The sequence below is a fragment of the Trachemys scripta genome, chromosome 5 (genome assembly GCF_013100865.1).
Source record: "Trachemys scripta elegans isolate TJP31775 chromosome 5, CAS_Tse_1.0, whole genome shotgun sequence".
Taxonomy (NCBI): Eukaryota; Metazoa; Chordata; order Testudines; family Emydidae; genus Trachemys; species Trachemys scripta.
Genome location: NC_048302.1, coordinates 50,637,803 through 50,659,308, shown reverse-complemented (window position 1 = coordinate 50,659,308; position 21,506 = coordinate 50,637,803). Strand labels below are relative to the sequence as shown.

At 42.5% G+C, this 21,506-nt stretch overlaps 1 protein-coding gene across 1 annotated transcript; it reads right to left on the bottom strand.

Moving 5' to 3' along the window:
- Window positions 1-80: 80 nt before the first annotated feature.
- SCOC (short coiled-coil protein) lies at window positions 81-20,811 on the bottom strand. Its single transcript, XM_034772952.1, has 4 exons — window positions 20,639-20,811; window positions 3,494-3,565; window positions 3,317-3,400; window positions 81-2,618 (listed from the first exon to the last, which is right to left on the bottom strand). Exons 1-4 carry the CDS (start codon window positions 20,700-20,702, stop codon window positions 2,476-2,478), a joined length of 363 nt encoding a protein of 120 aa, XP_034628843.1. The 5' UTR covers window positions 20,703-20,811; the 3' UTR covers window positions 81-2,475.
- Window positions 20,812-21,506: the final 695 nt, after the last annotated feature.

The following is a 21,506-nucleotide window of genomic DNA, read 5'->3' as shown; positions in this document are numbered from 1 at the left end:
TTAAAACTGCCTTAACTCTCAACGTTTTCATCCGTAAAACATTCCAACCCTATATACTGTCCAGTCTAAGACAAACCGAGACAAGTCAAAAGCTTTTATTAAATGTAAAATCAGAAATACAACACAATTTTTAAATGTTCATAAGTTAAAAGGCCACAATAGTGGGAAGCAAAATGTTTACAATTGAAATGACTACTCTATATACATATGGCTAAAATATCACTATCCAATCTTGCATTAATACAAAACATGATTAAGATTACTCCTTGATTTTAGGAAAGTGGCTCAACTCTAACAAGTGCACCAGGTGACAATGGTGGATCTTTCCTATTATGTAAAGGGGGTGTAATGCTATCCCTTACATCATAGGACAGTTACGGAGAAAGGAGCAAAAGTATATATATTTAAAGACAAGTGTCATGGGTATTGTTTTATACCCAAACACCACTTGCCTAAGTAATTAGCCAGAAGATTAATCCTATTTGCTACCAGTACTTGAGTACACATAGGATGTTTAGTAAGCACGAAGGGGACAGATAAACCCCAAGGAAGTTTAAAATTACTGTTAGGGGTTTATAAGACCCAGCCCCTATGTTGGCCAGGCAGTTGGGTTAAAGCCCTAGCCAGGTTAGGTCCCATTCACTCTACAAATTTAACCTTGTTGCAACTGGGGCCCTGACTCAATATCTGACTTAGAAGCTTCACTTTTGGCATCCCACTTAGAGCCATCTAAAACTGTGCAGGTATAATTTTTTTTTTTTTTTTTTTAACAGTGGTGGGGAGAGGGGGGAACAACCAAGGCCCCACTGCCTGAACAGTCTCAATCTTTCATGGGTGTGGTCTTATGTCACCACTCTGCTGTTGCTGAACTCTAGTTTAGCTGCCCAAGGAAGCTCAGTCTGACATTGGTTTAACTCTTTATGGTTACATCCACTCACCCAAACATAATTCTCATGTTTGTTTTTATTTTACAGAATCCATCACAGTAGTGATAAAATGCAGCCTTGACAATAACACATTTTACTTTACTTCTTAACATGGGAAAAGTGATTTCCAATATTGAAAAGATGTTTTAACTAACATTCATAAAGCCACAGCAAATCAACTAGCTTGATATAAAAACATTTGGGAGGGATGTGTAAGTTTCAATACTGATAAATGAAGTCTTACCAACTTGTACCTTTTGCTTTTTCCACTATTAATACTGAAGTACACAAAAAAAACTTGTAAAAACTTTGCTGACCTTTACTACAGCCCAATCCTAGTAACAGCAGACCATTTAACACATCTACACTAGAAAACTGAATGGTTGCTGAGGGTCACATAAATCAGTCCCCTTGAAGCTGTGCTGAAACAGCATTTCAAATACTAATGTAGCCAGAATATCCCATCCCAGAAATACACAACTACCAATTTCTGCCCCTTCCTGATAGCATGGAAGCGTATTAGTGCACAAATTGGAAGTTGCTACCTATGGCAATAGAAATCAGTATACGGAGGCTGTTTGGGCACCAAATGATGTTTGAAACAATAGGTTAGCTGCTGGCACCTACGCACTGCTCCAGTGGCACATAGAGGCTAGGGCCAGGTCTACACTACAAAGATTTGTCAATATAGCCATATCCATTGGGGTGTGAAAAAACAATATAGCTATGCTGACAAAGCCCCCAGTATAAAAGCAGCTATGCTAAGATGAGTGGTTCTCAACTTGGCGTAACACCACCTCCTTGAATGATGTTAGCTAATGGAAAAACTGCCAGCAGTTAAGGAAAAGAAATTGATTTGAAGTGTGAACAATATCATATACGTTGTAAACAGTTTAACATCCCAGTAATTCAGCACTCCCCACAAAATCTTTTACAAATTGGGGTTATCTTCAGTTTGTCAAGAACAAGCAAGCCATTAGAACCCTGCAGAGAAGAGTCACATCTCTACTAGTTCATGAAAATCCTTAACCTGTTCAAAATATTTATTTTTAAAAATGTTCGTTTTTAATCTGTGAAGGTAATGAGTGTTCTAGACAGATACCTAATTATTTTTTGAGCTGAAGAAAAGGTGGTGCAAAGTAAGTTTAAGTGTTCATTTAAAATAAGATTAACACCATTTTACACCTCATCGTATTTATTCTGCTACAAAACACTATCCTAAAATCTTCAAAGTAGTTGACAGTCAGATGGTTGCTTAATCTGACAAACTGAATCCAGTTTTGACAAGACATGCCATTGTTGATTTTTGAAACAAATATGCAAGTCTAGTTATAAAGTCTCTACATTACATTTGCACATTGCTCAGAGGCTAACAATACACAAACTCATGGCTCCAGTTGTTTGATGTTTTTAACTCTGTCTATAATTGCCATTAATCTTCAAATATCCAGGGAAGCCACAAACTAAGGTATTTTAACTCATGTAGCCTATGCCAATGAAAACAGAAAAAGCAGCAGCAGTACAATGATGTAATCTGGAAAACAACCCCTTACTTTCGTTTGCTTTTTGTGTCAGTTGTCTGGAAAACACTAGATGCAGACATAAGATTTTCTATATATTGTCCAAGAACTTGATTTTCTGATTTGAGTTTCAGGTTTTCTTCCTTAACAGCATCTACTCGTGCTGACAGATCTATTAAAAAAAAATTATCTTTAACACATAACACACACAAAGCATGTGATGCACCCAAATCAAGTTTACATAAGGTAAAACTGCAAGACAATACATATGAAACACCACAAAAGCATAAGTGTCATCCAACAGTCTTTTGCTAAATTAAGTTATTTGCAACGTGGCTGTTATCATATGGCAAACTTGTTACCCAACCATCTCATTCTGTTAGTTATCCTTCACTTTTCTGTTTCTGGTCTATTTAAGATTTCAATTGTAGATTTATTTTGTGTGATTCACCTAGTTTTTCAAGTGCTAACATGCTTATCTACTGCTGACTAAGCAGCCATAGAAATTTGCAGAACTTCAAGCATTAATAAGCTCATCCACAAGTATATTTAGTCTGACTAAAAGAAAAGTTACTGAAGCAGGTCCACTTTGACTTTTGAGTCATTTGGGAGCATAGCCTGGACACTAAATCATACAAATAAACAGAAAAATGTTGTTTGATGCCAATGAAGTATCTGTCCATCATGTTTATGCGTCTTACTCTGCATTGTGCAGTAAACATTCCCTTGGATAAAGACCATGGACAGCAGTACTTTAGATTGCCCTTTTGACCAATGGATTAAGTGTTACCATAGAATACAAGGAGTCTCCCTACAAATATTTGCATGCCATTTAACATTTTCAACATTCTAGGATGGCAAACTGCTAACCTTCGAGTGTGTGCTGCAGTTCCAAAACTTGATTAATAAGCCGTGTTTTTTCTTCCAGTTCTACCTGATTTTCAGCCTCAACAGCTGCAATAAACCACATCAATTTTAGTGCAGGCTTTCTGGAGAATTTGCTATTACACTAAAGAATATTAGTTAAGAGGAATAAAGGCCTCCTACCATCCATATCAGCATTCATCATTGTGGAATGGGAACTTTCCACTCCTAGATTCAGGACTTCTGGGAGAAGTTCTGCTTAAAGAGAAAAAAAAAAGTCAAAAGAAGAACTAGTCACTGCTATAACGTAGGTGTAATTATCTTTAGCGGTGAATTTTACAAGGGCTACGAGGGAGAGTCAAGTATTGCCCACTCCCCATTTACACACAGACCAAAGAGAACAGCGAGGGGCTTTCAAACCGATTCCTAGTCCCAGTCCCCACACCATGTAGCACACACGGGGAGTCACTTACTTCCCGTCAATCAGGCCTGGATCAGTTCACAGGACAGGCAGCTGGGCGCCTCTCCTGTGCACGGACCGGCTCAATGCTGTCCTGGGGACTGTGTCCTGCTTTCAGCCCCGGCACGGGCCCTTCCAGCCGGGTTCGCTATGCGGACAGCCCACGCTGAATAGGGCTGAGCCCCAGAAGCTGCTCTCCCCCAGCGCAGCCACCCGGCCCGGCCTGCCACCTAGCGTATCCTCGGCCCCGCCCGGCCGCAGCGACCAATGCCGCCGCCCCGGCCGGGCTCAGCCGAGCCGAATCTCGCTTACAGGGCGCTGGCCGGGTGCGCTCGGCTGGGAGCCCCAAGCGGGACGGCCCCGCCCCACTCACCTCGGAGTCGCGCCGCTGCTCGACAGGCTACAGTCCCCAGCGCCCAGCACCAACTCACCGCGGCTCCGCCTCCTCGCGCCTGCGCAGCCCCCTCGCCCAGGGCCGGTGCGCACGCGCCGCGCCTCGCTTACCCAACAAACGGAACACAGACTCTCGAGGAGGCGGGGCTGGAGGAATCAGTCAGCTCCGGGGGCGGGGCGTTTCACGGGGACAGCAAATAAGCAACGGGAGCTAACATCTGTCCTAACGTCACTCTGGCGCTTTGCTTGATTGGATAAACTGTCCCATAGTGGGCGGGGCCTGGGAGACCAAAAGGAGGCTTGGGAAAGAGGGCGGGGCATAGGTATGCGAAAGCCCGGAGACCCGCCGCGGCCTTGGGCGGGGTTGTGCCTGCTGCAGGCGTGCTCGCGGGGGTGACAGGCCCGACCGAGAGCGGGGGCTGGAGTGCTCCGGAGCGAAGTGGGGGGTGTTGCCCTGGCAGCCTGCACGGCAGGCTTGATGAATGTGTCCCTTATTTACAATGGCCCCATCGCCTGTGACTGGGGTGACCAGATGTCCCGATTTTTGGGTCTTTTTCTTATATAGGCTCCTATTACCCCCCACTCCCGTCCTGATTTTTCACCCTACCTGTGCCTGTCCCCGGGGCTGAAACCAGCATGGGGGCTGCCCTGTCCCGACAGCCCATCCGCATGGGGCAGCCAGGCTGCCCTTGCTAAAGTTTCAGAGTAGCAGCCGTGTTAGTTTGTATCCGCAAAAAGAACAGGAGTACTTGTGGCACCTTAGAGACTTAGTCTCTAAGGTGCCACAAGTACTCCTGTTCTTCTTCTTGCTAAAGTTATCATCACCCACGGGTGTCAAGGGGCTGAAGCCAGCCCGCAGGCAAAACGGCTGCTAAGTGGTTGAGGGGCTGCACAGAGACAGGGACTGTGGGGAGCAGAAGAGACAGTGTGAAAGCAGGATGGAGCGAAGGATGGGGAGCAGAAAGCAGATTTAGTGGTTTCAGGGGTGGTGCAGCAGGGAGCCGAGGAGGTACAGAGGATAGTGGGGGTATCAGATGGTAGCTTCCGTCAGCCTGTGGGTGGGGAAGGGGAGTCCCCTCTGAGCATCGAGGAAAAGGTGGTGGTGCCAACTCTTGGAAATTGGTTGTGACAGAAGTGTTGCTGCTGGGTCAAGACAGCAATAGGAAATGGATGGCAGTTCCCTTATCTTAGGGATGAGAAGATGGTAAGTATTGGAGTCTTCATCTGAGCAGGCAGGGAGAGGTGTGTGTGGTTTTTTAGTTCATTAAAGATTGACTTTTCAATCTGAAATTATCACACACATATTGGCAGAGGAATAGAAGTTAAAAAGTCAAAACACTAAAAATATTACTCAGAATTAAAAAAAATCATGATTTTATGGGCCAATTTCATTGGGGGGGGGGTTGACCCATTATTTTTGATCTCTTGAGGTTGGCAATACTGCAAAAGCAAAATGTGCCCCTGGGAAAAAGGCACATGCACATTAGTTCTGAATGGGGAAAAAAGCTATGTAGTACTCCACCCTCTAGAAGTGTTTCTGGTATGTGCCAGTAATCACAAGGTGTATCTCCAAGGTACAACAGTCCTTTGCATCAGGTATTGAGGGAGGGACACTTGTGTAGCATCTTTGGAATTTAATCTCTGGCTATACATAGATACTTATCCGAATCAGTCACTAATTCCCAAACCATTTGAAGTTCTCCTATTGCTTTTTATGCACATCTGTTGGATTTTGTGAACATCTTTATGTTTCTGTAAGTGCAGAAGTGTATAGTACTTAATACTGTGAGTAGTCTCATTTACTTTAATGGGACTATTCATGGTAGTGGGTCCTCTACCCAGGAGTAAATGTTCATAAGATGCAACTCATAACCTGTGTTTATCAGGCAAATGAGAAGCCAGCTACTCTGAGAGTTCCAATCAAGGCTCCAGGTCCTGATCTGGATAGGGCAACTTTGGACTGAAAGCTGTCCTAAGGCTGGCTTAGACAATACTGAAGGATTTCCCCAGGTAGTTAGGAATCCTTAGGTGACCTAGAGCAGGGGAATCTCAACCTTTTTCTTTCCAAGGCCCCCCCAACATGCTATAAAAACTCCATGGCCCACCTGTGTCACCACAACTGTTTTTCTGCATATAATAGTCCGGACCAGTGTTATGGGGTAGCAAGCAGGGCAGTTGCCCAGGGCCCTGCAAAGCTCAGTTGCTCAGGCTTCCACTTCAATCTAGACAGTGGAGCTCTGGGGCATCAGCCCCTGTGGGGCTCCAGAGATTTAGCCTTGGGCCCCAGAAAGTCTAACTCTGGTTCTGTTTGGCAGACCCCCTGAATCTTGTTTGTGGCCCCCTGGTTGAGACCTGTTGTGACCTAGAGACACTGTTGCACCTTGCAGAGTGCACTGGTTGGGAGACTGCTATGAAGCTCAAATTAAATTACTGTTTTTGTTAATGTTTGTACAGTGCTTCAATGGTATACAGTACTCTATGAAGCCTATGTTGTTATTGTATATGGTGACATGGTGATGCTGCATTGTGATGTTTGAGTCTGAGCCTTCACCCACAATCAGGCTCACCTCTCAGTTCTACCAATGAAATGAGAACCAATGATGGTGTAAGAGAGACCTCTAGTGTCTAGTTAGGCTAGGCACAGATCTCTTTTCTTTTAAATAGATTCAGGAAAGTTCTTCTTATTTGCATTTAGATATTTATTTCTGATTAGACTAGATTGCACAATCACTTCATGTTGTGTTAATGGTACAGAAATGCCATTTTATTAAAGTTAGGTTAATAGAGTGGAGCTGTATGTATGTAACCAGTAATTATCAATACTCTCTATGTATTAATTTAAAACTATTAAATCTGATAATGTAGTATTCTGAGACCATAAAAATATTGCTAGAATGTATCATAACCACATGATAGGGCAAATACAAATACTACATGTTAAAGAGGCACAAGATTGTGATTATTTCTTTTGTCATCTAGACTTTCTACAGATTTCCATGTAAAAACACTTTTTTCAATATTACTATTATTGTTGTTTCATTTAGTGCTGTAGCAGCTAGGAGCCCTAATCATGGGCCAGGACCATATTATGCTAGGCACTGTACTAACGCAGAACAAAAAGATGGTCCCTGCCACAAAGACTGGACATTAATGTCAGTGGTATGATATGCAAGATATTCTGTATCAGTACCTGAGCAATTTGGAATTTTTAGATTGGAAATCTTTTGATAGCTTTTAGTGTGTTTCAGCCAAAATCTGTCCTTGAAAGCACATACATGGCTGCCACCAAAGTCAGTTTGGATCTAAAGAAGCCACTAACGTGTTTTGGGGGTTTATTTTTTTGTTTGGTTTTGCTTCTATGTTCAAGTCTCATCCTGACAATGCAATGTAGAGAATCAGATGTTGGATACAACTAACAGCAGATTCTGAACTCTCCTGCCTTATAATCTGTTGACACCTCAAGTTTAGCTATCTCATATACCACAGTGTTATTTTCAAGGGGGATAGGACAGCACATAAGTACTGGTTATAGATAGATAACTTGGGTCACATGGGTATGTAGGTGGGTGTCTTGGACTATACACTCCCTTCCTGGGGAAATGTGTTTTCTGCTGTATTTACACCTTGGAAAGTATTCCATGATACTGTACCATGTTGATGGATGCCTCCTAAATGCTGTGCTAATTTTAAAAAACAACAAAAACCACTCTTCTTTGTACCTAACAAGCAACAGTTTATATAAAAATGAACAAGTTTCTCAGGATATGAAAGGATTTATGGCTGATCCTCATCCTCTCTGTCACAGAGCCTTTGTAATTAGAGCTGCTGCAAGCTGTTTGCTTTTAGAAAAGGGTTTTTTTTTAACCTGTCTAATCCTCGCAAATGAGCCCCCAGTACGGTAGCTATGACTTTGGAGCTTGTCAGTGACACTCCTTGATTGGCCAGCAAGTGCTACTAGTAGAATGACAGAAGCTAGCTCTCTCCCTATGATCTTTCATGCTGCCCTTGTTATGCGGCCAGCCTGGCAACCAAGAGTCATTTTAGATCTCTGGCATAGACCGAGCATAGCACTGCTACAGCAAAACCACCAGCACAATCCAATTCTCCTGTTATTAATTAAATTCCTTCTAAACTCAAGAGCATGGACGGCTTTTGCATATGTATGTGTGTATATGTGGAGTTTGTTTACCAGGCAAAAACCACTCTGTTTTTGTCCACCAAAAAAAAAAAAAAAAAAAAAAATTGTTACAGGTGTTTTTTACCTGAAGAGACTTCTCTTCATAGGTGTAGTAGTTTCTCCCTCCTATTATTCCCTGTTTTAAGATAAGGAGCATTGGATCCTAGCAGTGCCACTCCTTAATCAGTCATGGGGGTTCATTTAACTAAAACACTGCCCCCTTTCTCCTTCTGGGCCTGAGTATGCTATTTCAGCAGGGCAACATGCTGAACACCCTCTATTCCTACTTAAATGAATGGGAGCTGAAGGTATAAGATATTCAGCACTTCACAGGTCTCTAAAGTGCAAAAGACCTGGTTCTTGCACAAATTGCAGTGTTCACTGGTGTGGTATAATTGCTAGGTTTCCAAACTAGTCTCCATCTAAACTAGTGGTTTAATAACCATTAATAACATTTATACAAATGCAAGGAGGAGAACAGTGGGGAAGACTCCAAAATGACTATGGTAGATGCTGTTATTATTTTGTAAAAATGTTCATAAATTAATCCTAGAGGTCTTTTTGTTTTTTTAAGATGGAGTGGGCTTGCAATGGAGTCCTTGCTTAGTTTATGACTCTTTCTATGACTGAGTGTAACTGCTTGTTATAATAGATGTCCTCAGACCATTATTCTAGCTTGTTCTTTTGTGGACCAGTCAGTTGTCTGAATTATAAAATCATGTTGGATAAAACATTGAAAATTCTGACTTGCCTTTGTTTTCCATTTTGTCTTGTGGGGTGCTTTCAGGGGTTGTTTTACTTTGCTCAGTTTGGGGTAGGATACTATCATAATGTCTGTTTTCGATACATAACTCTGATCATTTGGGAGGGCAAATGTGCTTTGTGTTGTTTTATTGTATCTAAGACTTAAATTTCTCTTTTTATAAAATCGTATAGTTTTAGGCCTCAGCTGTTGCTGAAAATGAGATGATGGAGAATTCATTATTAGGTTATTCAGTTATTTAAAGATGCACAGGGAATTGGGCAAATATTTCTTTGCATGTGTTACTGTAGCACAATCAGCTAGATTAGCTCTTGGTAGTCTGAATAATATGCTGCCACATTTGTTTTGTAGGCACTTATATGGTCCCTATGACTATAGTATCTAAGTGCATCATTATCTTTAATGTATTTGTCTTCACAACAGCTCTACAATCCCACTTTTACAGATGGGGGACTGAGGCACAGAGAAACTAAGTGACTTGCCCAGGATCACATAGAAAGTTTGTAACAGAGCAGGAAAGTGCTAGACTAGTCCCTTAAGTACTGGGCAAATCTTCCGCATCAAAAGCCTTCTGATTCCATGGTTCAGTGTTTTTGAAGTTAGCATAACGAGAGAGTAGAGGGTGGACAGTTGACTCTTCTGTACTTAAGTAATCTGTTTGAGATATGTGTGGGACGGAGGAAAGAAATATTTCCTTGGTGAATACATAGTGAGAATAGTTATGATGATGTTCTTTAAATGCTAGGGTAATGAGGAGGAGCTTGGGACCTGAACCAAGAACATGTGTGTAACTATGTAACAAATAAGGCAGTGGTTCTCAAAGCCGGTCTGCTGCTTGTTCAGGGAAAGCCCCTGGTGGGCTGGGCCAGTTTGTTTACCGGGCGCGTCCGCAGGTTCAGCCGATCACTGCTCCCATTGGCGGCAGTTTGCTGCTCCAGGCCAATGGGGGTTGCGGGAAGGGCGGCCAGCACATCCCTCAGCCCATGCCGCTTCCCGCAGCCCCCACTGGCCTGGAGCCGCGATCGGCTGAACCTGCGGACTCAGCAGGTAAACAAACTGGCCCGGCCCGCCAGGGGCTTTCCCTGAACAAGCAGCGGACCGGCTTTGAGAACCACTGCAATAAGGGACAAATACCAACTATATGTATCAGAGTGCAGATCTGGAAAGTGAAGGTACTGTAAAAGGTATTAGAGAGACAAGGTGGGTGAGGTAATCTTTTATTGCACTAACTGCTATTGGTGGTAAGGACAAGCATGTAAGCGTCACAGAGCTCTTCCTCTGGTTCTTGCTTTGGGAGCCCTTGGGGGATCATCTGTGCCTGCCTGCAGCCCTGAATACAGATGGTCCCCCAAAGGCTGACAAGGGAATGACTTGAGGAAGAGCTCTGTGCTGCTTGCAAGCTTGTCCTTTCCACCAACAGCATTTGGTCGAGTAAAAGATATTACCCCACTGAAATTGTCTCTCTCGTATCCTGGGATCAAGAATGCTACAACAACACTGTGAAAGATATTGTCAAGAAAGTGAAGTGGCAATGAGGTAGCTATGTTGGAGGAAGCTGAATTGGAAGCTGGACTATGTTTTCAACACTGTCAGCAGAACAAAGACGGAGGTAAATTTGTTTGCTTTTTAAATTTTTATAGTCTATGACAAGTGCATATATTTAAAAAAAACAAATCTTGAGGATTTTAAAGGGACACAGCTTGTTTGGATGCCTGCAAATTCTACTCCTCTCCTCAGCAAAGTGTTACATAAATAGATGATACATTGAAAAAGTACATTTAAAAAAAGTGAAACCAATATCTGCTAGACACAGCTGCTCTGTCACTTGTCTTTTTTCTTTTTTTTTTTTTTTTCTTCCTTCCCCCGATCTCATTTATAGGTTGTGTCCACTTAGACCCCAGTCATGCATTGCGAACTGTGCAGGCAGAATCAAAGTGAAGTCAGTGGGGCTCCTTGGGTTGGAAGTTCTCTGGGGCAGGGACTTTGTCTGTAGAGTACGTAGCATGCATATGGTGCTATATTTTACTAAATAACAGTCATTTACCTTGCTTAATGCAAAGTAAATTCCAAGTAATGCCCTGCATACAGGGATCCTTGGCATTAGACACTATGTGGAACTTACCCTCCTTTTTAGGGAAGGTACATTTTGGAGTCTTAATTGACTGAGTCCCTTTTGACTGAAGCAGACCAAATAAATCCATTGTGTAACTCTCCTGACTTCATTAGCCCACTGTGCTAACCCCATTTCATCAAATTTATGTCACTTCTTGCTTTTCAAAATTGTTAGCACAAAAATCTTGTCTGGATAATTTCTAGGAGTACACTGAAGGTGATAGTGATAAATTTGCCTCCTCACCTGGCCCCACAGGCAGGGCACTGTGAGTAACACAGCTTATTCTCCTCCCCCCTCCCCTCTCTGCATCTGACTGCTCCCAACTGGAAGCAGCTGCTTCTGTTTTGGCACCACAGCAGCCTCTGGCGGGTAAAAGGTGCAATTGCAGTGCTCTCCGGCAGAATGTATTTTCTGAGGAGAAAAAAATATTCTTCGAGGGACATGAATTTTGCCTGTGTGCAGTGCTGCAGAATTCCCCCGGGAGTAACGTGTATGATGTCAAATACCCATCTCTACATCCAATCAGATTTGCCTTTCTGAAGATTAACTACCCTTTGGTGAAAACCTAGAAGCAGATCTGCTGCCACCTGGCTCCCCTCTCACTGGGAAGAACAAAATCAAAAGGGCATATATTTATTTGCATATTAGTAAGTGCAAATTAGTCATCCTTGATTTTGGTTATTTGTTTTTGAGTAGTAGAGACTGTCTGAAAAATTCACCAGAAGGTTGAGAGATTAGGCATAAACTATGTTCATAGAATTTTGCTAGTTTATTTTTGTTTCTGAAATTCAGTGCCCTTTATCTTGAAGAAAACATTTGATTACTAATCACATATGCTGAAAATGGATTGTTCTGTCTTTTAAAGCAGTGCACCAAGATACTAATATCTACTCAGTGCTGTTTAAAGAAGAAATAAGAGGATTCTTTTTATTACTGGAAATACTTAAACACTGCCCTAAGTAATGTTCCACTATTCAGCCTCTTTGTTTATTAAAACTGTTTTTACATTGCACATTAGATCATTTACTTCAGCTAAGTGGATTTTCTGACTGAAGATTTACACAGAGAGCGAAAGAGCGTATAATTTTTAGCAAGACATGAGTGACCCTGAAGTCACAACTGATTTACATGTAACTAAGAACCAGCACTAATCCATTTCGTATTAATTTTCTTTATAATATTATCTAAGGCATTTTGCCAGACCAGGAGAGATATTCATGGTACTGTAGCCCATATTATCTTCAATTTACAGGAACAGCAAGTTTCACTGTACAAAAGTAATTATCTATACTTACATGTATCCCAAGTTCCAATTAAGATTTCCTAAAACTAGCTGACATTGCTTGCAAAAGGAATTAATGTATTCAGCTTCACTGAAAAAAGTATTTTCCATATAATAGCAATGATCTTTCAGCATCATTAATAGTCAAGATTATTTGAGTGCATAAATATGTACAATTATATTATGACTAGAAGGAGAGAGAGAATCTCAGCATGTTTTGGCTCCTGACACAACAGACAAACAGTAATATAGCTTGTCACTTCCTACTGGTGGTGAACGCTTTCGGGTGTTTTATTTCTAAAACTCGTGTCTGCATCATGGTTTTTTCCATGATGCATAGGGTAAACCAATAAACCATTCACTTCCTTTTTGACAATGTTACAGGCACAGGAGGAGTCTGCTTCCACTGACTGACAATACAGGCTTCACTGTTTCCCCATTAGAACAGGAATGTATGCTCCCTCTACATCGACAATAGGATCTGTTGTACAAATTCTGAAATGAGTATGGCACATCACTTTTTAGACTGCAGCCTTTCTTTCTTTAACCAATATTGTCATGTGGGGGGCGGGAAATGAAAAGGAATACAAACTGCTTGATACTTTTTACTAACAGTGCTAACTACTACAGGTCCCTAATATCAAGTCTTTTCTTTATCTGCAGAGATGACAGATGGCCTTTGATAAGATTTTCAAGTAATACTGCTTTTTGCCAGAATGCGATACAATTATTATTTCATTTTGCCACTAGCTATAAGAAGTGCTGTAAGTAACACATGGCACCTTCATGCAACTTGACAATCACAGCTAAAGAAAATTGACCTATACCAAAAGCAAAACAAGTGTTGATTAAGATTATCTATAATAATTTCATAATGGCAGTTTTATTTGCCAAACAAAATCAAGCTAGTGTTTGAATGAATGAGTTCTGTGTCTCAGGTTATTGTACTAATCTGTCTCATATTCTTTGTATGCCAGTAGCACCTATAGGCCCAAATTGAAATCAGGACCCCATTGTGGTAGGCATTGTATAAATACAGAATAGGAAACAGTTCCTGATCCAACAAGCTTGTAGTCTACTTATATTTCCTCTCTTTAACACTAAGTAAACCATTTAATTTAGGCAGTAAATTGACACTCTTCTCATCCCTTGAAGACCTGGACTTCACAGATGATGTCGCTCTCCTATCACATATCCAACACTATATACAAGAAAGAACAATTCGACTCAATGCATTCAGCCTGCAAATTGGACTGAAAATCAACTACAATAAGACATATCATGACCTTTAATATTGCCTCACCATCACCAGTATGGATAGAGGATTACGTTCTCATCAATGTAGAAACCATCACATACTTGGGCAGCACCATCAGCCAGGATGGTGGAACAAGCCAGGACATCCGGAACAAAATCAATAAAGCCAGGAACACCTTCAGGAGCTTAAATACAGTCTGGAAATCATCAAAATACAACATCAAAACCAAACTCAAGATTTATCAGAGCTACATACTTTCAACACTACTTTATAGTGCAGAATGTTGGGGAATGAGAAAGTATGACATGTCAAAACTGTCTTCATTCCATATAACCTGCCTTAGATAAATCCTCCGTATCTTTTGGCCCGGAACAATCTCAAACCAAGATCTGTTAACATAGTGCAGCCAAAAGGCTCTGAGCATCATCATTGCCAGGATGCATTGGAGACAGATCGGTCATGTGCTTCAGCTGGAAACTGATTCCATAACCAGAGTAGCAATAAGATGGACACCTGAAGGCAAGTGAAAACGAGGCCGCCCGAAAACAACACGGCGAAGAGCTGTCGAAGCTGAGCTGAAAAACCTGGGGCGCAGCTGGGGAACCATTGAAAGACTTGCCAGAAACAGACAGGAGTGGAGGAGCTTCGTCACTGTCCTAAACACCAGAGGCGTAATAGGAACATGATGATGATGAAACCATTTAAGTAAGAATTTTTGAAAAAAATGGAGTCCCACATGCATGTGAGAAAATGTGTGCATGCACCCTCATTTGTACACATAAATATGGCAATTGCATGTTCAAACTGTTTGCCAAGAACCTATTTGTATACAGAATACTCCATTTTGTTCACCCAGGAGAGTTGGATGTGCATTTTTCCCAATGCACAAATTGACATCCAATTTTTAAAAATTTTGTCCTGCTGATTCTCCCCCCAGCTTCAGGCTATGGATGACAAACATAAAGTACATGGCGTGGTCTTGGCATTTTGCTAATGTAGCCCTTGTACTGCTGTGTTTTGTGAGAAGACCTTTCAATGAGTCATAGCTCACCAAAGCTTTAATGGTGACCTTACAGTGAGGGGGAAGTAGGTTTTTGCTTTTTGCTTCTTTGTGAAGTACAACATAAAGAAGCCCTGAAAGGTCTGTGGAGAAAGGTTTTGTTTTTCATGTCTAATTTTTTTTTTCCATTAGAAATTCAGCTCTTGTTTACCCTGATTTTCTTGTACGTAAATACATATATAAAACACCAATCCACAAAGCAGAAAAAACTTTGGGCCTTCTTTATACATTGTAAAGAAGTAAACAGGCACAAATCCAATGTTTGTTCCAGCTCATGTTGCCTTTAACGCAGTGTACAGAATGGCAGTATCCTAGCTTCTACAATTAACAATAAGTGCTGTTCTCACCATTTAGTTGAAATTTTGTCTTTATTTACTTTACACAATCAGTTGGGTCTGTAAACTTCTTTGAGAAGTTTGTAAAGTGTTGTTAGTATGTAAAAGAAAAGGTATCCCTTTACTTCTTTACCCAAAGGTGGAAATACTTTTACCTCTTCACAAATATCTAGGTGTGTTGAGAAGCAATAATTTATGTCTGTGCTGCTACTATACTGCCGCTGAAGCTTATCTTTTACTACCATTTTGTATTAGTTGTCTCATTCAAATTAAAAATGAGATTTAAAAAAGAGATTAAAAAAATCTGGGTTTTAACAACAAAATGGAGAAATGCTGCTGTTCTGAAATAGCAATAGATATTAAATATTCATGGCTTGCAGTCAGTTAATCAGAATCAGTAACCCTGTTGCTTAGCCACAGTTTTCCCTGGCTTTTTGCTATGCCTATACTAAAGAAACTTGAACATGTAAACTTGCAGTTTGTTGGTCTGATATGTTATCAGCTAGCACACACATTTAGCACAATATTTTTCTTGTAAGCTATACTTATTATCTTCATCCGTATTAAAGTTCTTTATTTTTGTCTATTTCTGAGAGGTGCAAAAATATTTACTACAGTTTATTAAGATGAGTGTCTTTCTGTGATCAGACTTTAAACTTAATTTAACTGGAGCATTTGCTTCTGCAATCACATCAGCTCATGCTCAAGCAAAGTCCACTTGCTTATCATTCATTTCAGGGTCCGGTTTCAAATTGCCCTTTGCTTTTGCTCCCTCCTTGCACTGGCTGTCATTAATTTCTTGGAATTTTTTCTCTCTCACTCTAATTCCCTTCCTTCTTTCCAGGTTCATCTGTAATTGGCCTCATCTGTCTCTCACCAGTCTTACCACTATAGCCACAAGACCCTTCTCTTCCTCAGTTCCTACCTTCCAGAGTTCTCATAGTTAATGCTAACATAAATTTTGGAAGTGATCTTAAACCTTATGCTTCAGGGTTTAAAGCAGTATCTAACTACGAGGGATTAGGTGGTTTCTTGCATCTTGCTCTGAAGCATCTGGTTCTGGCCACTGGCAGAGACAGAACACTGGACTAGATGGATCACTGGTCTGAATCATATGACTGTTCCTAGAACTGCATGCCTGTGCCCCTCTTCCCCTGTGATTTCAAATCCTATCTGAAAACATCACTTTTCTGTCTTGCCTATTCAGTACCTCTTAATTTCTCTCTCCTGTGCTATTATTAATTATTGCTCCTGCTGTTGATTCCTGGGACAAAAATTTCTGGGGTCAGTGGCAGACCTGTCACATTAAGGGACCCCAACTCTGGAATTCACACCTCTCCATGGGTCACCAGGGCCCAAATGTAGCGCACTTCAGCTTTAGTTTAGCATGTTTAATTCCAAGTTTGGGTATTTATATTTGAGGGTTTTTTAATTACTGACAAATGACATGTTAGCTATCAATATTATAGATCAGGCCTGCACAACTCGTAAAGCGGCGAGGGCCATATTACTCAAAAGAAAACAGCTGAGGGCCGAAACCCCCCGGCACCGTTGAACCCCCCCCCCCAGCGCCGCCCAGCCCCCCCGAAACACAACACCCGCCACATGGAAACACCACCCCTCTCCCCCCAGCACTGCCTGCCCCACAGAAACAAGCCCTCCTTTCCCAGCGCCGCCCCACCGAAACAGCGGTATTGAACCTTGGTAATATGTTATAGCGGGCCCCTAAGGTAGTATAATTAAGGTAAAAGAAAAATGTCTTTTTTGCTAGAAGTAGAATAAGATCTTCCCCCCACTTTGTAATCAATTGCCCTGTTGAATGAATGAGGTGTGAATGAGGAAGGTGTGGAAGGCAGGCACCTCCAGACAGCTGCAACCCTTGGAGAGGGGATGGGAGCCAGACCAGATCAGTAGAACAGGTCAGCCACCGACTCGCCGCTCGCCTCCTCAGCCCCTCTCCCCCAGCTTGTCTACTCACCCCCTGCCACTGCCCACCCGCTTGCCTCCTCAGCCGCCTCCTCCCCTGCTGCCGGCCCTCCCCCCCCACTAGCCGCCCACTCACCTCCTCAGCTCACCTACTCACCCCCCGCCACTTCCCGCTCACCTCCTCAGCCCCCCTCCCTCACCCGCTGCTTGCCTACTCACTCCCCCATGGGCCACACAGTGAGCCCGCCTACTCACTCCCCCACCCCCCGCGGGCCGCATGCGGCCCCCGGGCCGCATGTTGTGCAGGCCTGTTATAGATGGTGGCAGCAGCTTTGTTTGTGTTACCCACTCAGGGGACTTGGTGGTCTTGGGATGGAAGAACAGGACTGGCTTCCATACTTGATGTGACACACTTCCTGTGTGATTTTGGATAAGTCACATCGGTTAAGTATCTAGTGCATAACTTTTGAGATACTTAGGATGTGATTTGAAGAGGTATTGAGCAACTACATATAGTTCAAATTAATGAGCTGTCAGTGCTCAGCACCTCTGAAAATCAGATCCTGGGTGCTGTAGCACCCATGGACTTCAACTAAATATATGTGCTTGGCCTCTCTGAAAATGAGGCCTTGAGGGTCTCAAGTTGGGCACCTGAAAAATGACATAGACACCCAATGTCAGTGGACACTTTAAAAAACATAGGCCTGAACTTCTTTGTGCCCCCCTTTTCTCATCTGTAAAGTGGGGATAATATTTTCCTTGCTGACAAATGTGTTGTGAGGCTTAATTAATTAATATTTCTAAAGCATTTTGAGATCTTCCTTTGGAAGGCCAGAATCCATATGCCAGTCCAGTCTGAGAAGGTGGGTGTTGGGTAGATGCAGATCACCCTAAATCATGGAGCCACTGTGGGTATGGCTGCACTGCACACTAAGCCAGGGCTCTGATTCAGAGCCCCCCTTATGTCCACACACAAATCAGTCTGATGAGGGTCAGTGGGCACTCAGGACCTGGGTCCCAGAACCCTGCTAGGGGGGTGAGTCAGAGCCCAAGTCCCACTATAACTCAAGTCCAAGCCCTGTCATTTTGCAGTATGGATACAGCTCAAGCCACAGAGCCAAGTCAGAAGGTCTGCATAGTGCAGTATGGACACATTAGCACAGCTATGAGACCTGGGTGCAGCAGTTGTAAACCTGGATTTACAGTGCAGTGTGAAGCAACAGAGAGTCCTGTGGCACCTTGAAGACTAACAGATGTATTGGAGCATAAGCTTTTGTGGGCGAATACCCAGTGCAGTGTGGATGCTCAAGCACGGGCTTGGAAACACTGAATCGAAAGCCTGGGACCCATAGATTAAGGCTTAGTGTGCAGTGTAGACATGCCATGTGTTCCTTATGCATCCCCACCAAAGGACAGAAAGCTAGATGATGTTTCTGTGGCTCCATCCCTGGCCTGTGCTTGCAATGCCACCACCTACATGTCACCATATAAGCAGCCTCCATGAAACAGTATTCCTTGCTGTGCAGGGGGTGTGCACACTCTTTGCCCCTTACCCTGATGTCCTGTATCCCATTACCCAGCAGAACAGCAGTAGGTCCACTGCTAGGGGATCCTTTATGACTGCAGGATTTGCCCCCTGTAAGTATAAAGTCAGTTTATTGAGGGTAGTTTATACATAGATGGTGCATGAGTCTTTCATTTGGCACCGTGGAGTGCCGGAAGCTCTCTAGAAGAGTGGGGGGGCCCCCAGCACTCAGACCATGGTCCTGCCCCAAGTCCACACCCTCGCTTCACCTCTTCCTGGCCCTGCCCACAGCTCACTCCTCTATGCCCGTTCCCCCCACTACCCCTCACAGTCATTCATCCTTAAGGCAGGAAAAAAATGGGGGGGGGGGTATTGTGTGTGTGTGTGTGTGTAGGTGGGTTGTGCAGGTGTTATAGTGTGGGGGAGTTGGGCAGGAGGGGAGTGCTAGATAGCCATGTAACCGATACTCTGTGAATCCTTCTTCTGCACATCCCTCTTTATTTCCCTGCGGAGTCTGGCCTGGGGAAGAGCAGCCTGGTCCCCAGCTGACCGGGAATTCAGCCCCTCCATCCCAGCCGACCAAGAGCTGTGGTGGGCTGAGTGGGTGCTGCCCTGGGGCAAGGAACAAAGGCTGCCATTCTCCCCGCCCCTTTGCTGGGCGACCTGCCTCCCCCGCAGCCAGCTGTGGTGGGGGAACAATCCACTGGCTTGTTGGGCTCGCACTGCCTGGGGATTGTGGCCAGTGAATCGCAAACACGTCCCCCCAACCCCTCCGTTCTGTGCAGCCTGCCCAAACACGGACCTCGGGAAGAAGTGGAGCAGATGGGAAGAGGCGGCGTGAGTGTGGGGCCTTGGGGGGAAGAGGTAGGACAGGAAGGAGTACATGTGGGGCCCCAATCTGGGCACCGGAGCCCCCACACACTTCTAGGGAGCTTCTGGCACTACTACACAGGGTGCAAAGGCGGCAGGCTGGCATGCCTCTAAAGGTAGGTGACCTGTGCTGTGTATGGCATTTGCCCCTTGCACGGCCAGCCTTTTTTATTTTGGGGAGGCTTAGCCTCCCCAACCTCTGATACACGCCACCCATGAGTTTATGTAAATTATAGTTTCAATTTTGCATATAAACTCCTAGCTATTATAGTGATACATACTTTCTAAAGCAATAAAATAATACTTAAGGGTCTGATTCTCTGCTCCATCACACTTATACGATGCTGGTAGAGAATAAGATCTTAAAAGTCTGAATTATGGTAGACAGTATGAACAAAAGACACTAAACAAAATAAAATGTTATAATAAAGAGTCATATGGTAGAATGAGAAGAAATGGGCCATGCTTTACACAGTAATCAATGAGCCACATTTCTGGCCTATGTAAATCAGCATTGTTCAATTGAGGTCATGCTCATTTATGACAGCTGAGAATCTGGCCTGTCCTCTTTAATAATTTTACTACATATGCATGGTATAAGACATTCAATTTTTCCCATAAATAGAAATATCCTATTCCTCATTCCAAATAATTTTTTGGTCCACAAACAGGTGCCCTTACAGTTTCTTAAAAACAATTAAATGCATAACAGTTGGGATTTAACTAGATTGTCATTCCAGTCACTAATTAATTTGTGACACTTCGTGTGACCTTTATCTGCTGTATATTGATTATGGTGCTAATCTGTATTCAATGGGTATTTTATTTTATTTTTTAACATTAACAGCTACTGAGCTAACAAATATACTGTATTTTTCCTACTAAAATAGTGGAAGGCTACACAATTTCCAGCTGGGAATATGTGTCACCATACACTATTTAGACTACTTCCACAACTCCCCAGAAAAATCTCAATTTTTATTCAAATCACAAAGCTTATTCAACTAAACAACTAGAAAAGTTCACTCAAGGGCATTTCCTAAAAATAACATTCTAGTGGGTAATGAGAGATCTGCATGTGCACACACAGACTTCTTGTATTACCTAATATTATTGTTTAGTCTTGGAATTTGTTGTGTTCTATAATCAAATGACTGGCTTCTTACCTGAATCATCTGCCAAGGAAATGTTGGTGAAAGTGCTGTCTTCCTCTTCCAGAGGTACCTCCATTTTGTTTCAGTTTTTTAAACAAATTTGTTCATCAAACAATGGCATTTGTCACCCATAGTTCAGCTTGCATGTGACATCTCTTGTTAAAACTTTAATGATTCCATCTACCAAATTGGTGTTACCTGATCCTTCCAGTAACTATACATGTCTTTCTTTCAGTGTGATCTCTTGCCTGAACCCTGAGCTCTTTCCCGGAAATTGTTAAACTACAAAGTTAAAGAGTTATAACAGCTTGATCAGATACATGCAGAGCAAACACTATTGTTTCAGACTGGCTGTGTGACAAGTACTGTACTTTCTGCATAATGAGAAATCTTTTATCTTTTCTTTTATCTTTTCTTTTCAAGACAGGAAGAGGTATAGGAAAAACCCAACTTTAAGAGCTCAAATAGATAATTTTACTTGTAGCCCAAGCAAATGCAATGATCAGGTTTAGGAGCTGCAGATTAAAAGCCTAGTCCTTCAAATATTTAGACACATGAGTGATTTTACTTACATGAGCAGTCCCATCAAAGCTAATAAGACTAGTTGCATGAGCAAAGTTACTTGCATGTCTAAGGATAGGACCTTATGTGCTGTGCTGTAGGTAGGAGGAAAATGGAGAAGTTGTCACAATATAGACAAATCCTTCTTTATTCTTTTAGGTTGCATTTTTAAATTAAGTCTGTTTTTCATGAAATTCTGTGTATATGTTGAATTTGATATGACAAACTAGAAAATGCACCTTGAACTGTGTACCCCTCAGAAACATACTTTTGTTGCATTCATGGAACTAAGTGGCTGCTTTCTAGCACCTGTTTTAGA